Genomic DNA, 20121 nt, shown 5'->3' with positions numbered 1-20121 from the left:
AATTTTAATCCTCCTCAGCCAGATGCTATTCCTAGATTTTCTCCTCAGCAATTACTCCAAGCAAAAGTGCTCTTACTAACCAAATGCTACAAGCTCTGGCATAGGTTGCTTAGCAACTGAGCATATGTCCCTTGCCCTTCCAGGGCTGTAGCTGGGAAGAGCAGGGAAAAAAGTGGTGCTTTAGAAAATAAGGACAGTTTTACTTTCCTAGTGACTTATTGGCATTTATAGACCCCTAACATTCTACCTAGCCATTTCTAGATTATATTTTGAGCATTTAAATTACTTTTTAGAATTCCCTAATTGATCTTAGCCTTTAGTTGACCTTTCCAGAGAACTCCCCTTAGTCACTTCCCCCTTTAGGTTGTTAATCGAAGCTGACAATTGCTTTATGTGTGGATCCTTATCACCTCTCTCTGTGACCCTGAAAGCTTTAAGCCTGGAATGGCACTGTTAAAGAATTACTGCTTGGTTATACATGCCGGTTCCAACAACAGCATGGAAAGGAATTGATTTAGAAGAACAAAGATGAGAATGAAGATGGAGAGAACTAGATAGATGTGAGCAAACAGCAGAAGGGACTGAAAGAAAAAGGGACTGAGAGGAGCTAAGTATGAGAACAGAGAAGAAGCTTTGTAGATGTAATAGATTAAGAAGAATAAAGAGAATGGACTAAAGAACTCAGTGTGCTTAGATTCATTGAATATCCCTCAGATTAGATCGTCAGCTGGTTGTTAGAATCTTCCATAGACCCTGGGAGAAAGCAATACACAACAACATGGATCCTGACTTTTTCGTCTTCAACACAGAAGAAGCAATGTTTTGTGTTTCTTCAAATAAATTTCGGCCCATTTCTCATTCTTGGGAATTCTAACAACATGCACATTATCCTCGAACTCAACAGTCTTTGCAGGAGCACTTCCATGGAGCATAAACTCACTCTTCTTTGCCCTCATCTAGGAGTCCCTGAACAACCTCTGCAGGCAGTATGAGGAGAAGGTGCGGCCCTGCATTGATCTCATCGATTCCCTGCGGGCCCTGGGCGTGGAGCAGGACCTGGCCCTGCCTGCCATTGCAGTCATTGGGGACCAGAGCTCAGGGAAGAGCTCTGTGCTGGAAGCACTGTCAGGAGTGGCCCTCCCCAGAGGCAGTGGTGAGAGCTCATGCTTTTTGCCTTGCTAGGCTGTGGACCTGGGGCTCATAGATAGAAACAGATCCCTTCCAGTTTGGACATACTGCAGAATGAAGGACAAGGTGGTCTTAGTCCTTGACTGTGGGTAGCCTTTCCCCTGAGCAGCCCTGCAGGTTCTTCCTTTTCTCACAAGGGCACCAGTCTCAGTGGTTAGGGCTCCACCCATGCAGCTTCTCAAGCCTTCCTTCAGCCTAAGTTACCTCCTTTCAGGCTCTGTATCCAACAGTCACTGTAGGTGTTGGAGCTGAGCCTATGTGCTGGGAGTGGGAGCAGCTTTAGTCCATTGCACTGTCCCATTGTCCATTTCAAGACTCACTTGAAACCTGCAGGTTGCAGAAGCAGTGACTAAGTGGGTGAGATCCCTATCCCCTTTCTTTGTGGTGGCCATTCTCTCTGGAGAAGAGACTGGTGTCCAGGTTAGTGCTGCTGCTTAAACTCCAGACTGGTGTGGTCATTGAGTGCTCAGGAAGAGGTCAGAGCCAATGTATTTCAGGGACCCAGTGAAATGCCTTGGATAAGGCAGGAGTTGGAAGGAGATCATATCCGGGGGCATGAGGAAGTGGCCTGAGGGATGGTGACCAGGATGCATGGGGGCTGGTGGGAGATGTCTGGTACATTAAAGGTTCCACCAGGGTCCCCACGGAGCTGAGGGTGCCACACTAGGAGGAAGCAGTCTGAAGTGGTTGGTGGCTTTTACCCCAAATGGATAAACATGACCTTGGTTTCTATTCCAAGAATATAGGCCTGGGGTCATACTGAGAGACAGCATGAGAGTGAGGCCAGATGTTTCCATTCCCAGAGTCTCTGCAGATGAGTGTGTGTAAGGGTGTTAGTCTAAGGCCCTATAAGACACTGTGCTCACCAGAGCACTGGGCTAACATGGACCTCATCTCCTAGGTATCGTTACCAGATGCCCTCTGGTGCTGAAATTGAAGAAGCTGGAGCAGGGAAAGGAATGGAGAGGCAAGGTCACCTATGATGACATTGAATTGGAACTCTCTGATCCCTCACAGGTGGAAGATGCCATCAACAAAGGTTAGTGTCCTGTTGTCCCTTATCCTCTGACTGCCTGTCAACACTGCCAGGAGTCAGAGGAGAAGTCTTGATTTATTTTGTCAGAACCTTGTTCCATCACAGAAAATGAAACCCCTTCAAACCTGCTGCCACCCAGGACCCCAGGACAGAAGAGGCTTTGCATTCCTTTGGGTGGCTGTGGCACAGTACCTGGCAGAATGCCTTACAGGAGGACATATTTCTCTCCTGGATTCAGAGGATTTTTGTCTATGGTCACCTTTCCCTATGATCCTGGGAGGAACATTATTGTCACAGGAGCAAGTGGTGTCAGAGAGGAAGCAGAGTGCCACAGGAAAGGACCAGAAATAAGACATATGGACCTGCTTGCAGTGACCTATTTCCTCTAGCATGGTTTCACCTACCAGCATGTTTATAAGCTCAAAATATGACCTGTTAGGGACCAACCCAAGTTTCTATATAAGATCCACTTGGGTCACTGTATAGCCAAGGCATGCTTTCCCAGAGTTCCCTGGAATAAGATCCCCTCCATCTTCCCTCTATTCTCCTCATCCCACCCCACCAAGCTTGATTACACTTTCTTTTTCCTCCTCTCCAGGTCAGAACTTCATTGCTGGGGAAGGACTGGGGATCAGTGATAAGCTCATTAGCCTGGATGTCAGCTCCCCAAATGTCCCAGACTTGACCTTGATTGATCTGCCTGGCATCACCAGGGTGGCTGTAGGCAATCAGCCTACAGACATCGGACGCCAGGTGAGACTCTAGACTCCACTCTCACCTACACTGGGATGCATGGGGCACTGGAGTATGTCCAAGGGTATGTCTAAGAGGGACCTTGAGGATGTGGAAGTGAGACTGGATGACCAGGATTCACTACAGAGGGATGCAGTCCATGGAAGCCAGGGCCTTAAGCAAGTGGATGGTCACAGCCATCTCTCTCTCTATCCTCTCTCCATAACTAGGAGTCACCATCTCATTTCTTACAGATCAAGAGACTCATCAAGACATACATCCAAAAACAGGAGACCATCAACCTGGTGGTGGTCCCCAGTAATGTGGACATCGCCACCACGGAGGCACTGAGCATGGCTCAGGAGGTGGACCCTGAAGGGGACAGGACCATAGGTGAGGAGAGTGAGAGATAACAGTGGTGTTGGTATGCTGGTTTGGATGCAACTCCTGGATCCAGATGGACCAAGCTCAGTTCACACCCAGGATCCCACTGAGATGGGAAGAAGTGACACCTTCATCTCATCTCCCCGGTAGGAAAGGCATGAGGAGTCAGAGGTGGTCAAGCATGGGGAGGAAATCATATTTGCTGAGACTCACTGTCATAGGAGCCATGGTAAGGTCCACAGAGTGTGAGGATGAACAGTTGTTGTCTCTCTGGATAGTGGCCATGGAGAAGTGCCAGGAAGGAGCCTGCGGCTGATCAAAGGACTTTTGTTGTTTTCACAAGGCCACCTACACATGTCTCTGTGGGCAGGCTTCCACCCTGCATGGTTTCTGTGGGCTTCATCTAAGGATGGGATCCTGTTGACCAGGGAGAGGTACACTTCCTGCTCTCTTGGTGTGTTTCCTCTGATTTCAGTGTCTGTCCTGCAGGGATCTTGACCAAGCCTGATCTTGTGGACAGAGGTACTGAAGACAAGGTTGTTGATGTGGTGCGAAACCTGGTGTACCACCTGAAGAAGGGCTACATGATAGTCAAGTGCAGGGGTCAGCAGGACATCCAGGAAAAGCTGAGCCTGACTGAGGCCCTTGAGAAGGAGCAAGCCTTCTTCAAGGAGCACCCTCACTTCAGGTACCTCTGCCATAGTGTGCCATGCAGTGAAAATTGCTTGTCAAGAAGACCTGACATGAGTGGTGTGTGTGCAACAGCCTGAGGATGATTGCACCTTTGGAACAACTGTAAAGCTTTCCTGAAAGGCCAGGCAGTGTGGCACACGCCTTTAATCCCAGCACTTGGGAGGCAGAGCCAGGCGGATCTCTGTGAGCTCAAGGCCAGCCTGGTCTGCTGGGCAAGATCCAGGACAGGCACCAAAACTACACAGAGAAACCCTGTCTGGACAAACCAAAAAGAAAAAACAAAGAAAGAAAAGAAAAGAATCTTTCCTGAACGAAAGGAAATGCACTTAGTAGTCTTTAAAGAGTAATGAGTAGTTTAAAATGAAAAAAAAAAAAAAAAAAAAAGAAGAGGAGGGCACTTCCCAAAGTACCACTATTAAGTATCACAGGAACTAGAATCACAAGTAGAACAGAGCAGAGGAAAAGCAGGAGTCCCAGAACCTCACCATACCTTTGCTATGGCATAAAAACATCACTCAGCCATGCTAGGTGTCACATTAGCAGTCCATGACATAAACAACTGTTCAGTACCTGCAGTAATCTATGCCAGGCTCTTGCTCGACACAAAACCAAGGTCAGAGAACAATAGACATAAGTGATAAGATCTGAGCTTCCAAACACACTTGCTGATGATGGCTTAAATCCCACCAAGACCTTTAGGACTCCCTACTACAAGAGTTTTCTCTTTGAAAATGCTGTCCTAATCTTAGTGGGAACTATATGATTTCTTTCCATTTAGTATGCTGTTGGCTATAGTTTTTTATGTATAGCTGTATACTGTTTTGATCTCTTTCCTTGTTATGGATCTGTCTAAACTGTTTATTTCATCTTGATTTAATTTTGTTATGCTGTATGCATCTAAAATTTAATCCATTGCTTTTAGGCTTTTCAGTTTCATTGAATAGAGGATTTTTAAAGTATGACTCTATTGCAGTCTCTCTCCCTGCTCTCTCTGTCTCTCTGTCTCTGTCTCTGTCTCTCTCTCTCTCAACAGGGTTTCTCTCTGTAGCCCAGGCTTTATGAAACTTTGTAGACCAGACTGGCCTTGAAGTCAGAGTTCCATCTGTCTTCTCATTCCAAATGCTGGGATTGAAGGCATGTGCTGCAGAAACCCATAAAATTCTTGAAACTTTTTAATTTCCATATTTCTTCCTAATGACAATCACCATTCAGTAGTGTGGTCTTTAGTGTCCTTAAGTCTGTGTACTGTCTATAGTTTTTTTGCTACTGATATGTTGCTTAATTCTGTTATGGTCAGATAGAATGCAGAATGGTATTTAAATTGTCCTGTGTCTGTTGACACTTGATTTGTGTTCTAATGGGTGATACATTTTTGAGAAAGCTCCATGGTCTGCTAAGAAGAATGTGTATATGTGTATTCTTTAGTGTGTGGGTAGAATGTTCTACAGATGTCTGATAGGTCCATTTGATTTCTTTTTTCTTTTCCTTTTTGTCTGTTTGTTTGAAAAAATGTCTCTCTACCAATCTCTGGCTCCTGGAACTCACTATGTAGAGAAAGCTGTCTTCAAACTCACAGAGATCTGCCTTCCTCTGTGTGGGATTAAAGGCGTGCACCACTAGGCCAAATCTATTTGATTTCTGACATCATTTAACTGCCATGTTTCTCTGCTCAGATCTTGTCCACATGGCCTACCTATTGATGTGAGTTGGGTATTGAAGTCCCACCCTAGGGGTGTGTTAGTCAATCTGTGATTTCATATTTAATAGCATTTTTAAATGAACTGGGTGGTTCTGTGATTAGTGTCTATATGTGTAAGATTGCAGTGTCCTCTTGGTAAGTATAAAGTATCACCCCTTATATCTTTTGACAGTTTTATGTTGAAGTCTACTTTATTAGAGATTAGAATATCTAACCTGTTTGTATCCTAGATTCATTTGCTTTTGCACCCTTACCCTTAGGTCATGTCTTATCATTGATAGTAAGCTGTGTTTTCTGGAGGCAGGAAAAAGATGGATTCTATTTTCAGATCCAATCTGCTAGTCTCTCTTTGTTGGGGACTTAATATTCAGAGTTATTACTGACAAATATATGCTAATTCCTGTCATTGCTTTTTGTTTTGTTTTGCTTGTTTTTGATTTTGTATTTTGAGACAGGGTTTCACCATGTAGTTCTGGCTGTCCTAGAACCCACTATGTAGACCAGGCTGGCCCCCAATTCACAGGGATTCCTGCACCACCACTCCTGGCTTTGTCATTTACTCTGTGGTATTCTTGGACCTCTTCTGATAGACTGTTGTAGTACTGCCTATTTATTCCCTGTGACTTCTTAGCTATGTTTATCCTTCTGCTCAGAGCCCTGTATTTCTTCCAGGGTCCACTGTAAAGCTGAATTAGCAGTCATAAATTCCCTAGATCTGTTTTTATCATGGAAGTTTTTTATTTCTATATCAATTGTAATAGATAGCTTTGCTGGATATAATAGTCTGGGTCAAGAGTTATGATCTTTCAGAACTTGGAATACATCTTTCTGGCTCTTCTAGCTTTAAAAGTTTCCTTGTGTGCATGCCTTTAATCCCAGTACTTGGGAGGCAGAGTTGTGTGGATCTCTATGAGCTGAAAGCCAGCCTAGTCTACATAGTGAGTTCAAGAATAGTGAGGTCTATGTAGAGAGACCCTGGCTCAAAACAAAACAAAATTTCCATTGTTTCTATTCTACCACAGTTAGTTTGTTTAAATAAACTGACCAGTGTAGAAATTGGAGACCCAATAAGAGTAAGCTGTCATACATAGGCAGGAAGAATTCTAACTCACCGATGACTTGTATCCTAAGGCATAACAGTTTATTGTCTGAACATAGATTTTGGCAGCATAAGAATAGTGTAGCTCTATGCCTTTAAGAGTCCATGGCTTAAATCCTTTCTTGGACCAAAGAGTGTCTCCTCCCTTCACTTGTTCATCACACATATGCAAATACATGTCAGTGCCTTTGTATAAAGACCTGGATCTATATGTATTGTGTGTTTTCTTGTGTATTATATATGTGTGTATATGTACTCATATGTATAGCCTTTATGGACAGGTATGTTTACTTGAATGTATTATACGTGTAAGTGTGAGTTTACTGACATCACACATTGAAGGATGTGTTGTATACTTGCATGTGTCACATATAGAAGTGTGTGCATGTGTATTCATGTGTATCACACATGGAATGAGGTATTGTGCTATGATAACATATATGTGCTCATGCATATATGTTTTGTGGAGAACAGATTTTACTCTGATTATTAATGAGCTGAGGAGGATCATTGTAGCCCACTGTAGATCTATCCTAGCTGGCTCCCCTGTATCATTGTACAAAACCATCTCTGAGTACTCCATGAGTACCAGTCTCAAGGTACCCATTCACTGAAAGTACCCAGACTGGCCCAGGCCTCCCCACAGCAGGCTGCAGACTTGTGTTCTGGCTCAGTCTAATGGGATCCTCTCTCTTGTTCCCCCAGTGTTCTTCTGGAGAATGGGAAGGCCACAGTGCCCCTTCTGGCAGAGAGACTGACCTCAGAGCTCATCTCACACATCTGTGTAAGCCTAGGTGGCTGTGTCTTCATAAAGCTGAACCTGGACTCAGAGGGTCCTGGGCACATGAACTGGTCAAGATCTCTTTGCACAGATATGTGGTATTTGGGAATGTGTAACTCCAGCATGAGAAGGAATTTGCTGGTTCTTGCTGCTGTCAACCCTTAGGTTCTAGGTGGCATAGCTGTGAGCTCCTCGTTCTGGAGCTGATTTTAAAAGCTTGAGTTCAAACAGGTTCTTCAGATAGAAGCCATGTTCACTTTTCTCTGACCTGGTGTCTCAAATCACCTTAGTGATCTGGGGTGTTGATTATACTCAGCAAGGTGGATTTAGTGTGTAGAATTGCTTGAGAACTGGCTATGGAAAGATACTCAGCAGTGATCTTCCCCTGAGCTGTTCCTGTTTTCAAGGTATTCCTGCAGCTCCAGGATATAGGTGGAGATCAGGGCATTGGCAGGACACCATGATCTTGTGTGACCCTCTATGGGCCTCCTTGATGCTGACAGATCAGGCCTATTCTTGCTGAGTTCAGTGCCTTGAGATGCCTGGGGACAGCAAAGTTATAGGAACCTTCCTTTGAAACAGCAGTACCTGGCAGCTTTTAATCTGTTGAAAACAACACAAAAGTTTATGAGTCTTGTATTGTTATAATTTCCTCTATTTCAGAAGCTACTAGAAGGTGCTTTGTGACATTTCCCTGAAGAGAGTCCATGTCCCTGATACAGAGGGATGTATCTCTGGGTGGCTCTTTTAGGACACAACCATGATCAGTGGACAGGGTTGCATAACAGAGGCAGCCATGGGCAAACGTGTTTATAAAGGGATGTTTCTCAAGTGCTGCTCTGCACCAGGGAAATAATATCAGGACTTTAGAATGCTTCCCATGTGTCATGGTGACTCTGTAGAGTAGGCTTGGGGCCTGGTTTGCATTCCCAGTCTATATTTCTATGTCCCATTCACCTCTTTCCATTGCAGAAAACTCTGCCTTTGTTAGAAAATCAAATAAAGAAGTGTCACCAGACAGCAAGTGAGGAGCTGCAGAAGTATGGTGCAGACATACCAGAGGATGACAATGAGAAAACTTTCTTCCTGATTGAAGTGAGCATTGTCCATAGTTCTGGGCATGATAACTGCATCACCGTCTACACAGGAATCTCTTTCTGGTGCTCTTCAGATCTCATGACTCCAAGGCTGATAGAGATGCTTCCTGTCCATTTAGTGTTAAGAAGGGAGTCAGGATAAAGAGTATGGTTGAGTGTAAGGTGGAGCTTGTAGGGGGCATTTTCTTTTCATCCACACTGACAGAGAGTTCTCCCTAAGCATCCCAAAGGAAGAGGAAGAAGGGAGGTATTTCCTGCTCCCAAAGTCCCTCCCTTAATACTGTTCTGCTGGGCCCATGAGGAGGAGGTGGCTCACCCACCTTCAGGGCACACATGTCCTTTTACTACCTTGACCCCATGCTTGAAAGATCTCTGCTGATCCTGACATTTTTCTTCTTGACAGAAAATCAACACTTTTAACCAGGACATCACTGCCATAGTACAAGGGGAGGAAAATGTGGAGGAGGGAGAATGTCGCCTGTTCAACAGGATCCGAAACGAGTTCTTATTGTGGAGTAAGGACATTGAAAAAAATTTCCAAAATGGTAAGCATCTTGTCCAATCTGGGTTGCCATTCTTAACAATCATACATTCCATTGTTATAGACAATAGGAGACCATCACTCACACTTTGTGGTGCTAAGAAGTCTCAGGACAAGGCACCAGAAAATGAGGTAACTAGTGAGGTTTCCATCTCTGCTCCCAAGATGACACCATCTATCCTGGTTCTCATGTGTAGTGGATGAGAGACAGTTTTCTCTGGCATCTGTTATGAGGACACACACACCCTCTGTGAGGATGGAGCTATTATGTCCTACTAACTTCTTTTTTTTTTTTTTTCGAGACAGGGTTTCTCTGTGTAGCTTTGCACCTTTTTCTGGAACTCACTTGGTAGCCCAGGCTGGCCTCGAACTCACAGAGATCTGCCTGCCTCTGCCTCCCTAGTGCTGGGATTAAAGGCGTGCGCCACCACCGCCCGGCACCTACTAACTTCTTAAATGCCACCTTTTCAGTGCCAGTATACTAGGAATGAAGTTCAACTTACAAACTTCAGTAAGACACCAGATAGGGAACTGTCAACAAACCAAAGTGCAGGTGCCAGCAAAGTCCTACTTGGTGAACCAATGAGTTTTCTTGGGTTGATTTCCAGGAATATGGGTGAGGAGTTACTTACAGGCATAAAAATGACTCAGACATAGCTGTAATCTCAGAGCCCACTCCAGCATTGGTGATGGCTCATGAAATCTGGAGCACAGGGCACAGAATGCAAGCAGCCTAACAGGTTGGAGAAGTAGTTCTGAGTAGTTCAATTGATCTGAGCCTCTGACAGGAAGCTTGATTGGTCTCTGCTTCTTCCTGGGATCTCGGCTTATCTGAGAATAAGTCTCAGCAGTCCCTATTGTTTATAGACACTTGGCATGAAGGCTTGATGAATCTAGTCAGTTTCAGGGACTTTCTGGAGTCACTGAGTTGTTGACTTCCTGAGTCTAAGGAGCTTCCCAGGAGGATGTAGTTATTTTCATCTCCTTTCTAACTTCCTGTGCCTTCAGGAGCATCCCTCCAAAATGCAAAGTTTTAATCTTGGAGGAAATTGCTGCCTGTCCAGTGCCTTTATCTTAATACATTTCTTTATGACATGAGAGGATGATACAAGTGCAGGCAGCACCCCACCTCATCTTCATCGCTTCAAATCCTGAAGCAGAGAGGAAGTTCTACACACCTGTTCTTTGATCACGTCTGTGCTGAGAAAGCTGCCATAGTGGAGGGGACTTTGTCTTCCCTCAAGGGGCTTCATGAAAACATCAAATTGACTTGAACCAATCAGAGGTTTTGAAAAACAGCATCTTTGGCTGTGCAGGACAGATGTACAAAGTAGAATGTTCTATCTATTGCAGCTACACGTAGGTGGTGAGGTTGGGAGCAATGTACCTTTGTAGAGACCCTTATGAGACAATTATTTAAAGTCTGCGACTCCCCAATGTCCCAACTGTGCCCACCATTTCTGCTGTACTCAACAACACAGATGAGGCTGACACTTTGGCTCGGTAGTGTTTCCTCATCCAGGGAAGAGTCAATGTTCTGTTTCAAAACTTAGAAGTGCCTGCCATTATATCTGATAGAGGATGGCCTAGAGACCAGAATATGAAGCAGTTTTACAAATCCAAGGTACAACAACTGGATCCAATTAGAAAATGGGCAAAACACTATAAAGATGTTTTTCCAAAAAGAAGATATACAAATGACTAACAAAACACTCAAAGGCTTCATGGCCCGTGGGCATCAGAGATGCAAATGAAAACACAGGGATAATTCCTGTCCCAGCCCCGAGGGAAGTTAGAATCAGAAAGGTAGACATTGGCATGTGCTGGAGAAGAGGCAGGGAAAAGGTAGCCCTGTTCACTGCTGGGGAACGTGAAATGATACAGCTGCTGTGGGTTACAGCAGTGAGCCCTCAGAGAGGCAAACACAGGATGCCCACTTCCACTCCTTTTCCTCTCCAATAAGAAAAAAGTCAAACATGCAAGTCCTCTTACCCTGAACCTGGCATCTTCTCCCCATGTCTTCACAAGTCCTTTACTCTGGATGCTTATGTGTCCTTGTCAGCCTCTGTAAGGACACAAGACACAGTGGATTAGAGACCACCCTAAAAGACTCCTTTCTACTTAGTAATTTCTTTTAAAAACCTTCTCTGCAAGTAGTCCCCTCCTGAGGTGCTGAGTGGTTAGGACCACAGAACAAGCATTATCAGGGAAGCAATTCAGCTCTTAGCATCTCTCAGTGGAGTATATTAACCCAAGAAAGGCACAGAAGGAGTGCAGATACAAGGTATAAGGCTGGTGAGCCTTGATGACAGGATACTGAGTGAAAGCCAGCAGGACAGTCACAGTGGCCTGTAGTATGTGATTACTCAGAATACATACATGGTGTAAACAGAAGCAGAGCAGAGGCTGCAGGGTTGGAGAGAGGGCAGAAAGGGAGGCACTGACTGCTGGTGAGAGCAGCAGATCCTGGAGGTGACAGAAACTTCACAGAATCAAGGGTTAAACTGTGGAGCTTGGCTCACAACTCTGAATATATTAAAAGTCTTCTTTAATGAGCTAAGTTTTCTTTTAATTAAAAATATTCTGATGAGCTGGATTGATGGCTCAGTGGTTAGGTACACTGGCTATTCTTCCAGAGGACCTAGTTTTGATCCACAGCACCCATAAGGTGACTCATACATCTGTAATCCATGGGATCTGAGGCTTCTCTGACCTCTGGAGGCACAGTATGCACACTGTGCACAGACATTCATGCAGGCCAAACACCCATCCATATAAAATGATAAAATAAAAAAAGCTAGTTCATCACAAAGGAAGCTGGGGCCATCTGAGTCTGCTGCCCATTTCCAGTATTGGGGAGAGGGACTAAGTGTTTTGTGTCATGAACAGGGAGGTCAGGTCACACTGGGGCCATCCAGGTGCTCACTAGTCCTGTCCTTTCCTGCTGAGGGACACCCCCCTCCCACTCAGCTCTTGATGCCATCTAGAGGCCACAGGGCCTGTGAGCCATGTGCTCTGTCTCTTATTTTTTGATCAAACCCAGCTGGATTCATTAACCCACACACTCAAGGTCTTTTTGAGACCATGTCTTCCCTTGGTTTCTACATGTTAGATTCTGCTGTGGTCTCTGGTCTGAGCTTGCCTTTTGCCTCATCTGAGGGAAGTGGCCTTGAGATTTCATTCTTCTCTGTAACCCCAAATATTTTCCAATTTGCAGATATGTGTTTGCCTTGTTTTACCTCAGTAAATTCAGTATGATCAGAATGGATTTGTTTAGGAAAATTTGCAAGATGGTTTTTAAAAATAGCTAATAGTCACCTCCTATTTTAGGTTATGATACATTATATAATGAAGTCTGGAAATTTGAAAAGCAATATCGAGGCCGAGAGCTGCCAGGGTTTGTAAACTACAAAACATTTGAGACCATCATAAGAAACCAAATCAAAGTCCTGGAAGAGCCAGCTGTAGACATGCTGCACAGGGTCACTGGTGAGTGCTGTACAGGGTCACCAAGAAATACTTCTGTTGCTCTCAGCCATTTTATTTCTGGGACTGGGGACAAAGATAATGCTGAACCCAGAACTGTCCTCTAGGGCTGGTTCTAGGTAGGCATTCTGTGCTCTAGATGCCACTGTGGTGTTCAAGAATTCAGTCCATTCTGACCCTTGTGGGCACAGGGATTTGCTGTCAGAGAGCAGAGTCACCTAACCTTTTTGGCCCTTATCACAATCATGTAAGGAGCACAATCACAGTTCTTCATATAAAGTGATGACCACCCTTAGCCTACAGCTCTATTTATATTAAAGAGAGTTCTCTAGAATCCTGAGTGTACCTCCTTCTTTATTGGGGAAAGAGGAAGAAAAGAGAAGGGAGGAATGTAGCAGGAATCTTAAAGGTACTTATTAATAAAATCAAACCTGAAGCCAGTTATTGGTGTGAATGCTGGAAGATCAGAGAAGCAAAACAAGCCACAGCTACCTCACCTCGCCAGTTTCTCAGCTGATCCTGTTTCCTCAGACTGGAAGCCTCTGAGTCCTTATCCAAATGAACCTCAGCTAAACTGCTTCTCAAAATCCTAAATGCTTAACCAGCTAAAAGCTTCTAGTTTCTGGTCCTCATGCCTTATATACCTTTCTGCTTTCTGCCATCACCCCCTGGGATTAAAGGCTCACTTTCTGGGATTAAAGGCATGAGTCACCATGCTTGTCTGTGTCCTTGAATACACAGAGATCCAGGTAGATCACTGCCTCTGGAATGCTAGGATTAAAGGTGTAAGTGCCACCATTTTCTAGCCTCTGTATCTAGTAGCTGTTCTGTTCTCTGAACCCAGATAAGTTTATTAGGGTGCACAATATTTTGGGAAATACAATATCACCACAGAGGAGGAGAACACCCACCTCCCTCACCCCTGCCCTAGTTTGCATCTACACAGAGTGAACACATCTTAACCACTTACTATGTTAAACTGTTTTTTTTTCTCTCTTCAATCAGAAATAGTACGAGTTGCCTTTTCCAGTGTTTCTGAAAAAAATTTTGCTGAGTTTTTTAACCTCCACAGAACTACCAAGGTAAAACCAAGTGTGTATTATTTTTAAAGCATAATGAGTATAATGGTAGAGAACAGATGTTTTGGTTTGAGACTATTTCTCCTTTCCTGTGCTTGTTTGGAAGAGGCTTAGGCTCCTGCTTGAATCTTGTTGATGAGGGCACTGGTGCTGTCTTGCTAAAGCAGGAGCAGGGAGAAGGGAGGAGGAACAGAGATGAATGCTGAAATCCACAGTACTCTGTCAGGGAGGCTCACAGGGCCATGTACAGGACGACACTCCTGACATTGAGTGAAAGTTGTCAGATGTGGGGCTCAGGGGTGACATTGAGATGGATTGTGGGAAGTAAGATATTTATTAGAAGGGTTGTTAGTGCCATGGGCAGACAGACAGACATACAGCCAGTCTACCAGTGACTCTGAAGAAAGTCAGGCCACAGGACCAGAGACAATTTGGCAGGGGTCTGAAGAGGAATCAGGCCCACAGAATAGATTCAGGCTCCCTTCTTGTAAGTCTCTGAGGAAGGGGAAGGTTTTACAACCCTGCAGCCAGGCTCTCTGATATCCAAACATGCATAAGGGAAAGAGGGAGAATGTGGCCACTGGTATTGACCAGATGATATCCATCAGGAGCCTTTTGATGTCTTTGATATGTGTGATGTGCCTTAGAAAACTTATTTCCCAAGACAAGAAATGAATCCAGGTATCTGGGATCCTGTTTGCTTAGTAGGATAGCTGACACTCCGTGAGTCTGAGGAAAGGGAAAGACTAGTGGAGTCTCAGGGCCAGGGTAGCAGTCTGGGCTAGTTTCTAACAGTAAGGATGCCGAGTGTGAAATTGTCTGTTTAGAGGGACACAGCAGAAAAGAGGAAATGCCTCTACCTCCATAGGGTCTGACATGGCCAAGAAACTCAGCCCCTGTCCAAGCAGACAGGACCTGTGCAGGTGGCCACTGGCTCTGACATTCTCCAGCCTGGGGCACATCTGGGATGTATCATAGGCCTGTGATCCCAAAGTGGAAGCAGTGAGGCCTCCCTGGAAGGTCTGGTAAATGGGAGTAGCAGCTGCAGACACACTCAGCACCAAGCTTTGCATAAATTGCCCCTGTAATGGTCAGGTCAGGATCCTCTCTAGGCAATGGCTGTCCTCCATGGCTGACCTGAAATCCCAGGACACGAGACCCATAGGAGGTGACTGACCTAGACTGAGCCTTCTTATCTTTGCACACTCTCTGGTGGAAGTCATCTCCTTAATGTACATGCTAAAGTGCCTAAAAGAGCAGGGAGAGTGGTTGTGTCATGGCTGATAATCCATACAGGTCCCTCGCCTAGGTTTTTCCTTCCTTCTCTCCTTGTTGTGACCAAATATCTTGTAACAACAACCTAATGAGTATTATTTGGACTCCTGGTTTGAGGGGATACAGTCCATTGTTGCTGGGAAGGAGTAGGAACATGAGGCAGCTAGTCACATTGCCCTGTTCAGAAAACCGATGAGTGCAGTGTTCAGAAGCCCAAACTATATAGGATAGCATAGCCCACATTAGCTTGAGTCTGCCCCTCACTTAAACATCTCTGGAAATACCCTTACAGACATGCTCAGAGACAAGTCTCTTGAGTGATTTGAAACCTAAACAAGGAGCCTGAGAGAAGACTCAGCGATTAAGAATGCTTACAGCTCTAAGAGGACATCAGTTCTATTCCCAACACCCATATCATGTGGCTCTAACCATTTGTAACCCCAGGTCCAGGGGATCCAGTACTTTCTTCTGGCCTCTGTAGGCACTTGAATGAATATGATTCACACAAATGTGTGCAATACACACATACACACACATACATAAAATAAACAAATCTTTAAAAATAAATCCACTCAAGTTGATACTAAAGGTTGACCTTTAAATAAGAGGCTATTCACACCTGGCTCAGGCTTCCTCTGGTATCCACCCTCAGTTCTGGGTGTAACATAGATGAACTGAGCAAGAGGATACAGGGAATACTCCTGGGTAATGACTGCTTTTGTTTCTGCTGGTTGACCAGATCCCCTCGACCTGTTGGGTGTCCTGTGTTCTTACTCCATGGCGAGCATTTCTTGATGACTGGTAGCTTATATTTCTCTTTCCTTATAGTCCAAACTTGAAGACATCAGATTAGAACAAGAAAAGGAAGCAGAGAAGATGATCCGACTTCACTTTCAGATGGAGCAGATTATCTACTGCCAAGACCAACTTTACAGAGGAGCCTTGCAGAAGGTCAGAGAGAAGGAAGCTGAGGAGGAGAAGAATAAGACAAAGTCGAATGCCTTCACTTCCTCTCAGTCTCAAGCTTCACAGAACTCATCCATGGCTGAGATCTTTCAGCATCTAGACGCATACCGCCAGGTAAATGTGCGAACCCCTTTGAACTGGGTGTCAGGCCATTTTTTCCCTTTGTTTCTGTGTCTCTCTGTGTGTAGGATATGGATCTGCAAGGAGGCTTCAGGACAGCTCAGTCCTGCAGTTCTGGGTGATCCTCTGGGAAGGGTTTGTAATTCATTCAGATAAACAGGTAGTTTAGAGCCACATACACCTGCCTTTTATGGTCCTTGTGATTCTGGCTGTGTGATTTAGATTCTCAGAATATCAGCTTTCTACTCTGTGTGTTGTTTGTTTTTGCTCTTTTTGGGGGGCCCACCAGCCAGCTCCCAAATAAATCAAACACAGAGGCTTACTCTTAATTATAAGTGTCCAGCCTTAGCTGGCCTATTTCTAATCAGCTTTCCTTAATTATAAATTTTTATGTCTGTCTTTTGTCTCTGGGCTTTTACCTTTTCCTACTTCTGTAACCTTACTTTCAGTCTTACTCTGTGTTTGCTGTGTAGCTGGGTGGCTCAATCCTGGACTCCTCTTCCTTCTCTGGCTACTTCTTTTTTCCTCCCAGATTTTGCCCTCCATATATTCTCTCTGCCTGCCAGCCTCACCTATTCTTTCTCCTGCCTTGCTGTTATTGGCCAATCAGTTCTTTATTAGACATCAGTGTTTTACACAGGCACAGGTACACAGTTTCACAGAGTTAAAAGCAACATAAACAAAAGAAACACACCTTAAAATAATATTTTGCAACATCTCTAAGATATGGTTTCAGCATCCCAAGCACCTGTAATGGAGTGTGGGGCCCTTAGCACAGTGTTGGGAAGCCATACACTCATCAAGTGGAAGTCAGGTGCTGACATCTGTTTGGAGGGACACACATCATGTAATCCAGGTATAGCAAGTCCTACTCAGCCAAAGCCACAGGCACCTGGAAGCAACCACATAGGAGAAGTCATGGTGACCTTCTAATGTACAGATATCTGTCACTGGCTGCTAGAAGGCCAGCTTTTTCATGTGGGCTCCTGGATCTTATGGCCATAAACCTGTAGATATTAGGTTTTCTGTCTGCTTCTGGGACGCTGACAATTCCAGGGACTTCAACAAGTGGGATAGTAGAGATTTTATCCTTCCTGCCTGGCTTGTTCCTCAGAGCATAATGTCCTCAATGTCCCTACATGACAAAGCATGATTCAGTACTTTTTTTCTGCAAAAATAATCCTTTCCTTTTAGTCAAGACCCTATTCCCTCCCACCAAAGGCAGAAACATCTGGATATCTGGGGTCTCTATGCCTTCTTTTACCCACAGCTCTGAATCTCACTCCTTCCCATTGGCCTTTGGAGACAGGCCTCACCCAGGTCATCTGTGGTTAGAGAACACATAGCCTGTTCCTGCCATGACTCAGGGTTGTGCCTAAGCTGTGACCAGCTGCTCATCACTTGCCAGGCATCTTCTAACTCTGATGTTTGTGACACATCTGCTTAACCATCCCCAGAGGGCTGTGGTTGTGGTAATCTTGTATCCTAAAGAAGGAAAATGAGAACCAGAGAGGCTCCAACCTTGGGAAACCACCAGCACGTGTCATCTAACTGAGAGAGCAACCTGTCTGAGGGGAATGGGGCTGACAGCTGAGAGAGAGGGTGGAACAGGTAAAGTCTGACTTCCTTCAGGCATCATTTAGGACTCTGACTGCTCTGCTTCCCTGCTGCCAAGAAGCCTGGGTCTTAAGGACAGGCAAGCAATGTTCTCAGCCAAGGGATCAGCCATTTGGAAATGGAGGTGGGGTGTCTCTGTGGACCACATTCCAGTACATATTACTCTTCTCCATTGAAACCCATTTGATTGATGGTCAGGGAAACTGGTGGGATCCAGAGTCTAGCAGACACCTTGGACCTGCTCTGCCAGGACACTGAGGGGGATGAGGCCTGTACCTGCCAGGATCTCACTACTCAGAGATGACCTGGTATCAGGTTCCCTGTGCCTCTCCCTCAAGCCTTCTGTTTCTCCCTCTTGCAGGAAGCTCACAACCGCATCTCCAGTCACATTCCTTTGATCATCCAGTATTTCATCCTGAAAATGTTTGCTGAGCAGCTGCAGAAGGGCATGCTCCAGCTCCTGCAGGACAAGGACTCTTGTGGCTGGCTCCTGAAGGAACGCAATGACACCAGCGAGAAGAGGAAGTTCCTGAAGGAGAGGCTGTCAAGGCTGGCCCAGGCTCGCCGCCAGCTAGCCAAATTCCCTGGTTAAGCTGGCCCTGCCCTTCTCTGTGTATCCTGGACAGCACTTCAGGGACAGAAGGGCTCCTGCCTTTTCTGGTAGCTATTCCACCACCCTTTAGCCTCTGACCTGGTATTGTTGTTAGCAATCAGAAGCAAAGGGAAACTCTCTGCTCACTCTGAGATCAGGAAGGAGAAAAGGCTCTAAAACACAGGATATAGATGGATAGAGGATGCTACTTTTCTGATATGACAATGGCTTCACCCTAAGAACCTTTCCCACCTTGGCCTCTACCTTCTCAGCACCCTGTTTTAGTGCATCCTTCCAGGAGGGAGCTACCTATTACATTCATTCCTAATAAACCACTTTTGACACTTCTCTGACTCACTTTGGATTGGTGGAAGGGGTTTTACAGGACTGCAGGGGATAGAAGGCAAGTGGGAAATATGTGGGCCACTAAAGCCAACTCCCCTCAGGAATTGGGTACCAAAGAGAGTATATTTCCTAGGAACTACAGCAAATGGAGACAAGCTTGGAAAGACAAACTGTTGAACAATTGCATTCTTTGTGCACAGGCACTGGCTGCAGGGAATGTAAAGCAGTTTCATTGTCAGCAGAGGCTGTAGGAAGCTCTGCACACCCACCCAGGGTAGGACCAGGTCAGCTGAGGGACAATACCCTCCTTAGAGGAGAATTGCAGAGTCTCTTTGTGACTGGGAGATGAGTGGACACAAGCCTCACCATCAGACTGAATCTCCTAGAACTCAGCTCCAAATCCAAACAGTACTTCCTGCCTTCAAGGTTAGGAAGCCTTGGGTGGAGTCACAACACTATCTTGGGACAGATGCCCAATTGAGGTCCTGACACCAGGTCCATTGAAGGAGCACTAAACCATCAGGAATGCCAGAACCAGAAAGGAGAAGACAAACATGGCAGGCAGGGGGAAGAGCAAGGAGCTGAGGGTCATTCTCAAGAAAACATGATGAAGGACATGGGGAGCAGAGTCCTTTTCATAGACTTCCAGAAATACTGTCTCAAGAACTGCCTGCTCCCTGGGAGTGCTTCACAGCAGCTGCATAGTTACCCTATCCCCTCCCAAAACACCCCACCCTACATGTCTTCTGACCCTTGAACCTCTATCATCTCTGACTTGGGAGGTTCTAGAATGTGCTTACAAGAGGGGTGCTAGGAAGACAATGGCCACTTCCCAGTTCCAAGCTCTGGGATGAATGACATCAAATGGCCTCATCAGGGCTGACTCACTACTTACCATTGCCATGGTCACTGGAGCTTCCCGAGGCTGTCCATTAACCTGAGCATGAAGTACTTGAGCCTCCCATCACAGAGGATCCAGGGAAAGCAAAATGGGCAGCTAGTTTAAACATCTCTGGCTCAAGTGTGTATTCCTCCACTTGACACAGTCTTGACATCTTGTTCTGGAGAGTAGCCCAGTGCCTGATGCCTGAGGCCATAATTATGATTTATTCCCAGATCCCTCCCCTGTATAGCCCCAACCTAGCTCCATCTTCCAGGCATATTAGATTCTGATGGACCAGAAACTGTCGGAGGAATCCAAGTATCAGAAGTACTTTGCCTGGCTGTACTGGTTTCCTGGATATATATAGAGTGTAAATGGCAGGCAAGAGTCTATGCTACAAAGAAGGGAGTTTAAGGGGAGGTAGCCTGCTAGATGTGATTCTCCCAAAGGACCAGGAGGATGTTCCTTTTGTGCCATGAAAAACAAGTGTCTGGGCTCTATCCCTGTG

At 45.3% G+C, this 20121-nt stretch overlaps 1 protein-coding gene across 1 annotated transcript in view; it reads left to right on the top strand.

The window, feature by feature from the left end:
* Positions 1–18732, top strand: part of LOC131922203 (interferon-induced GTP-binding protein Mx2) — a 30046-nt gene extending 11314 nt beyond the window's left edge. The window contains exons 3-14 of the mRNA XM_059276964.1: positions 961–1153; positions 2090–2227; positions 2823–2977; positions 3211–3349; positions 3830–4028; positions 7537–7615; positions 8585–8707; positions 9113–9254; positions 12581–12739; positions 13742–13818; positions 15919–16170; positions 18155–18732. Of these exons, the coding sequence (XP_059132947.1) occupies positions 961–1153; positions 2090–2227; positions 2823–2977; positions 3211–3349; positions 3830–4028; positions 7537–7615; positions 8585–8707; positions 9113–9254; positions 12581–12739; positions 13742–13818; positions 15919–16170; positions 18155–18385 (1887 nt within the window). The 3' untranslated portion in view covers positions 18386–18732. The remainder of the gene's footprint in view (positions 1–960; positions 1154–2089; positions 2228–2822; positions 2978–3210; positions 3350–3829; positions 4029–7536; positions 7616–8584; positions 8708–9112; positions 9255–12580; positions 12740–13741; positions 13819–15918; positions 16171–18154) is intronic.
* The last annotated feature ends 1389 nt before the right edge of the window (positions 18733–20121 follow it).

Source organism: Peromyscus eremicus, chromosome 12 (genome assembly GCF_949786415.1).
Source record: "Peromyscus eremicus chromosome 12, PerEre_H2_v1, whole genome shotgun sequence".
NCBI lineage: Eukaryota > Metazoa > Chordata > Mammalia > Rodentia > Cricetidae > Peromyscus > Peromyscus eremicus.
The sequence above is the reverse complement of the archived record's forward strand: the minus strand, read 5'-3'. Positions and strand labels throughout refer to the sequence as shown.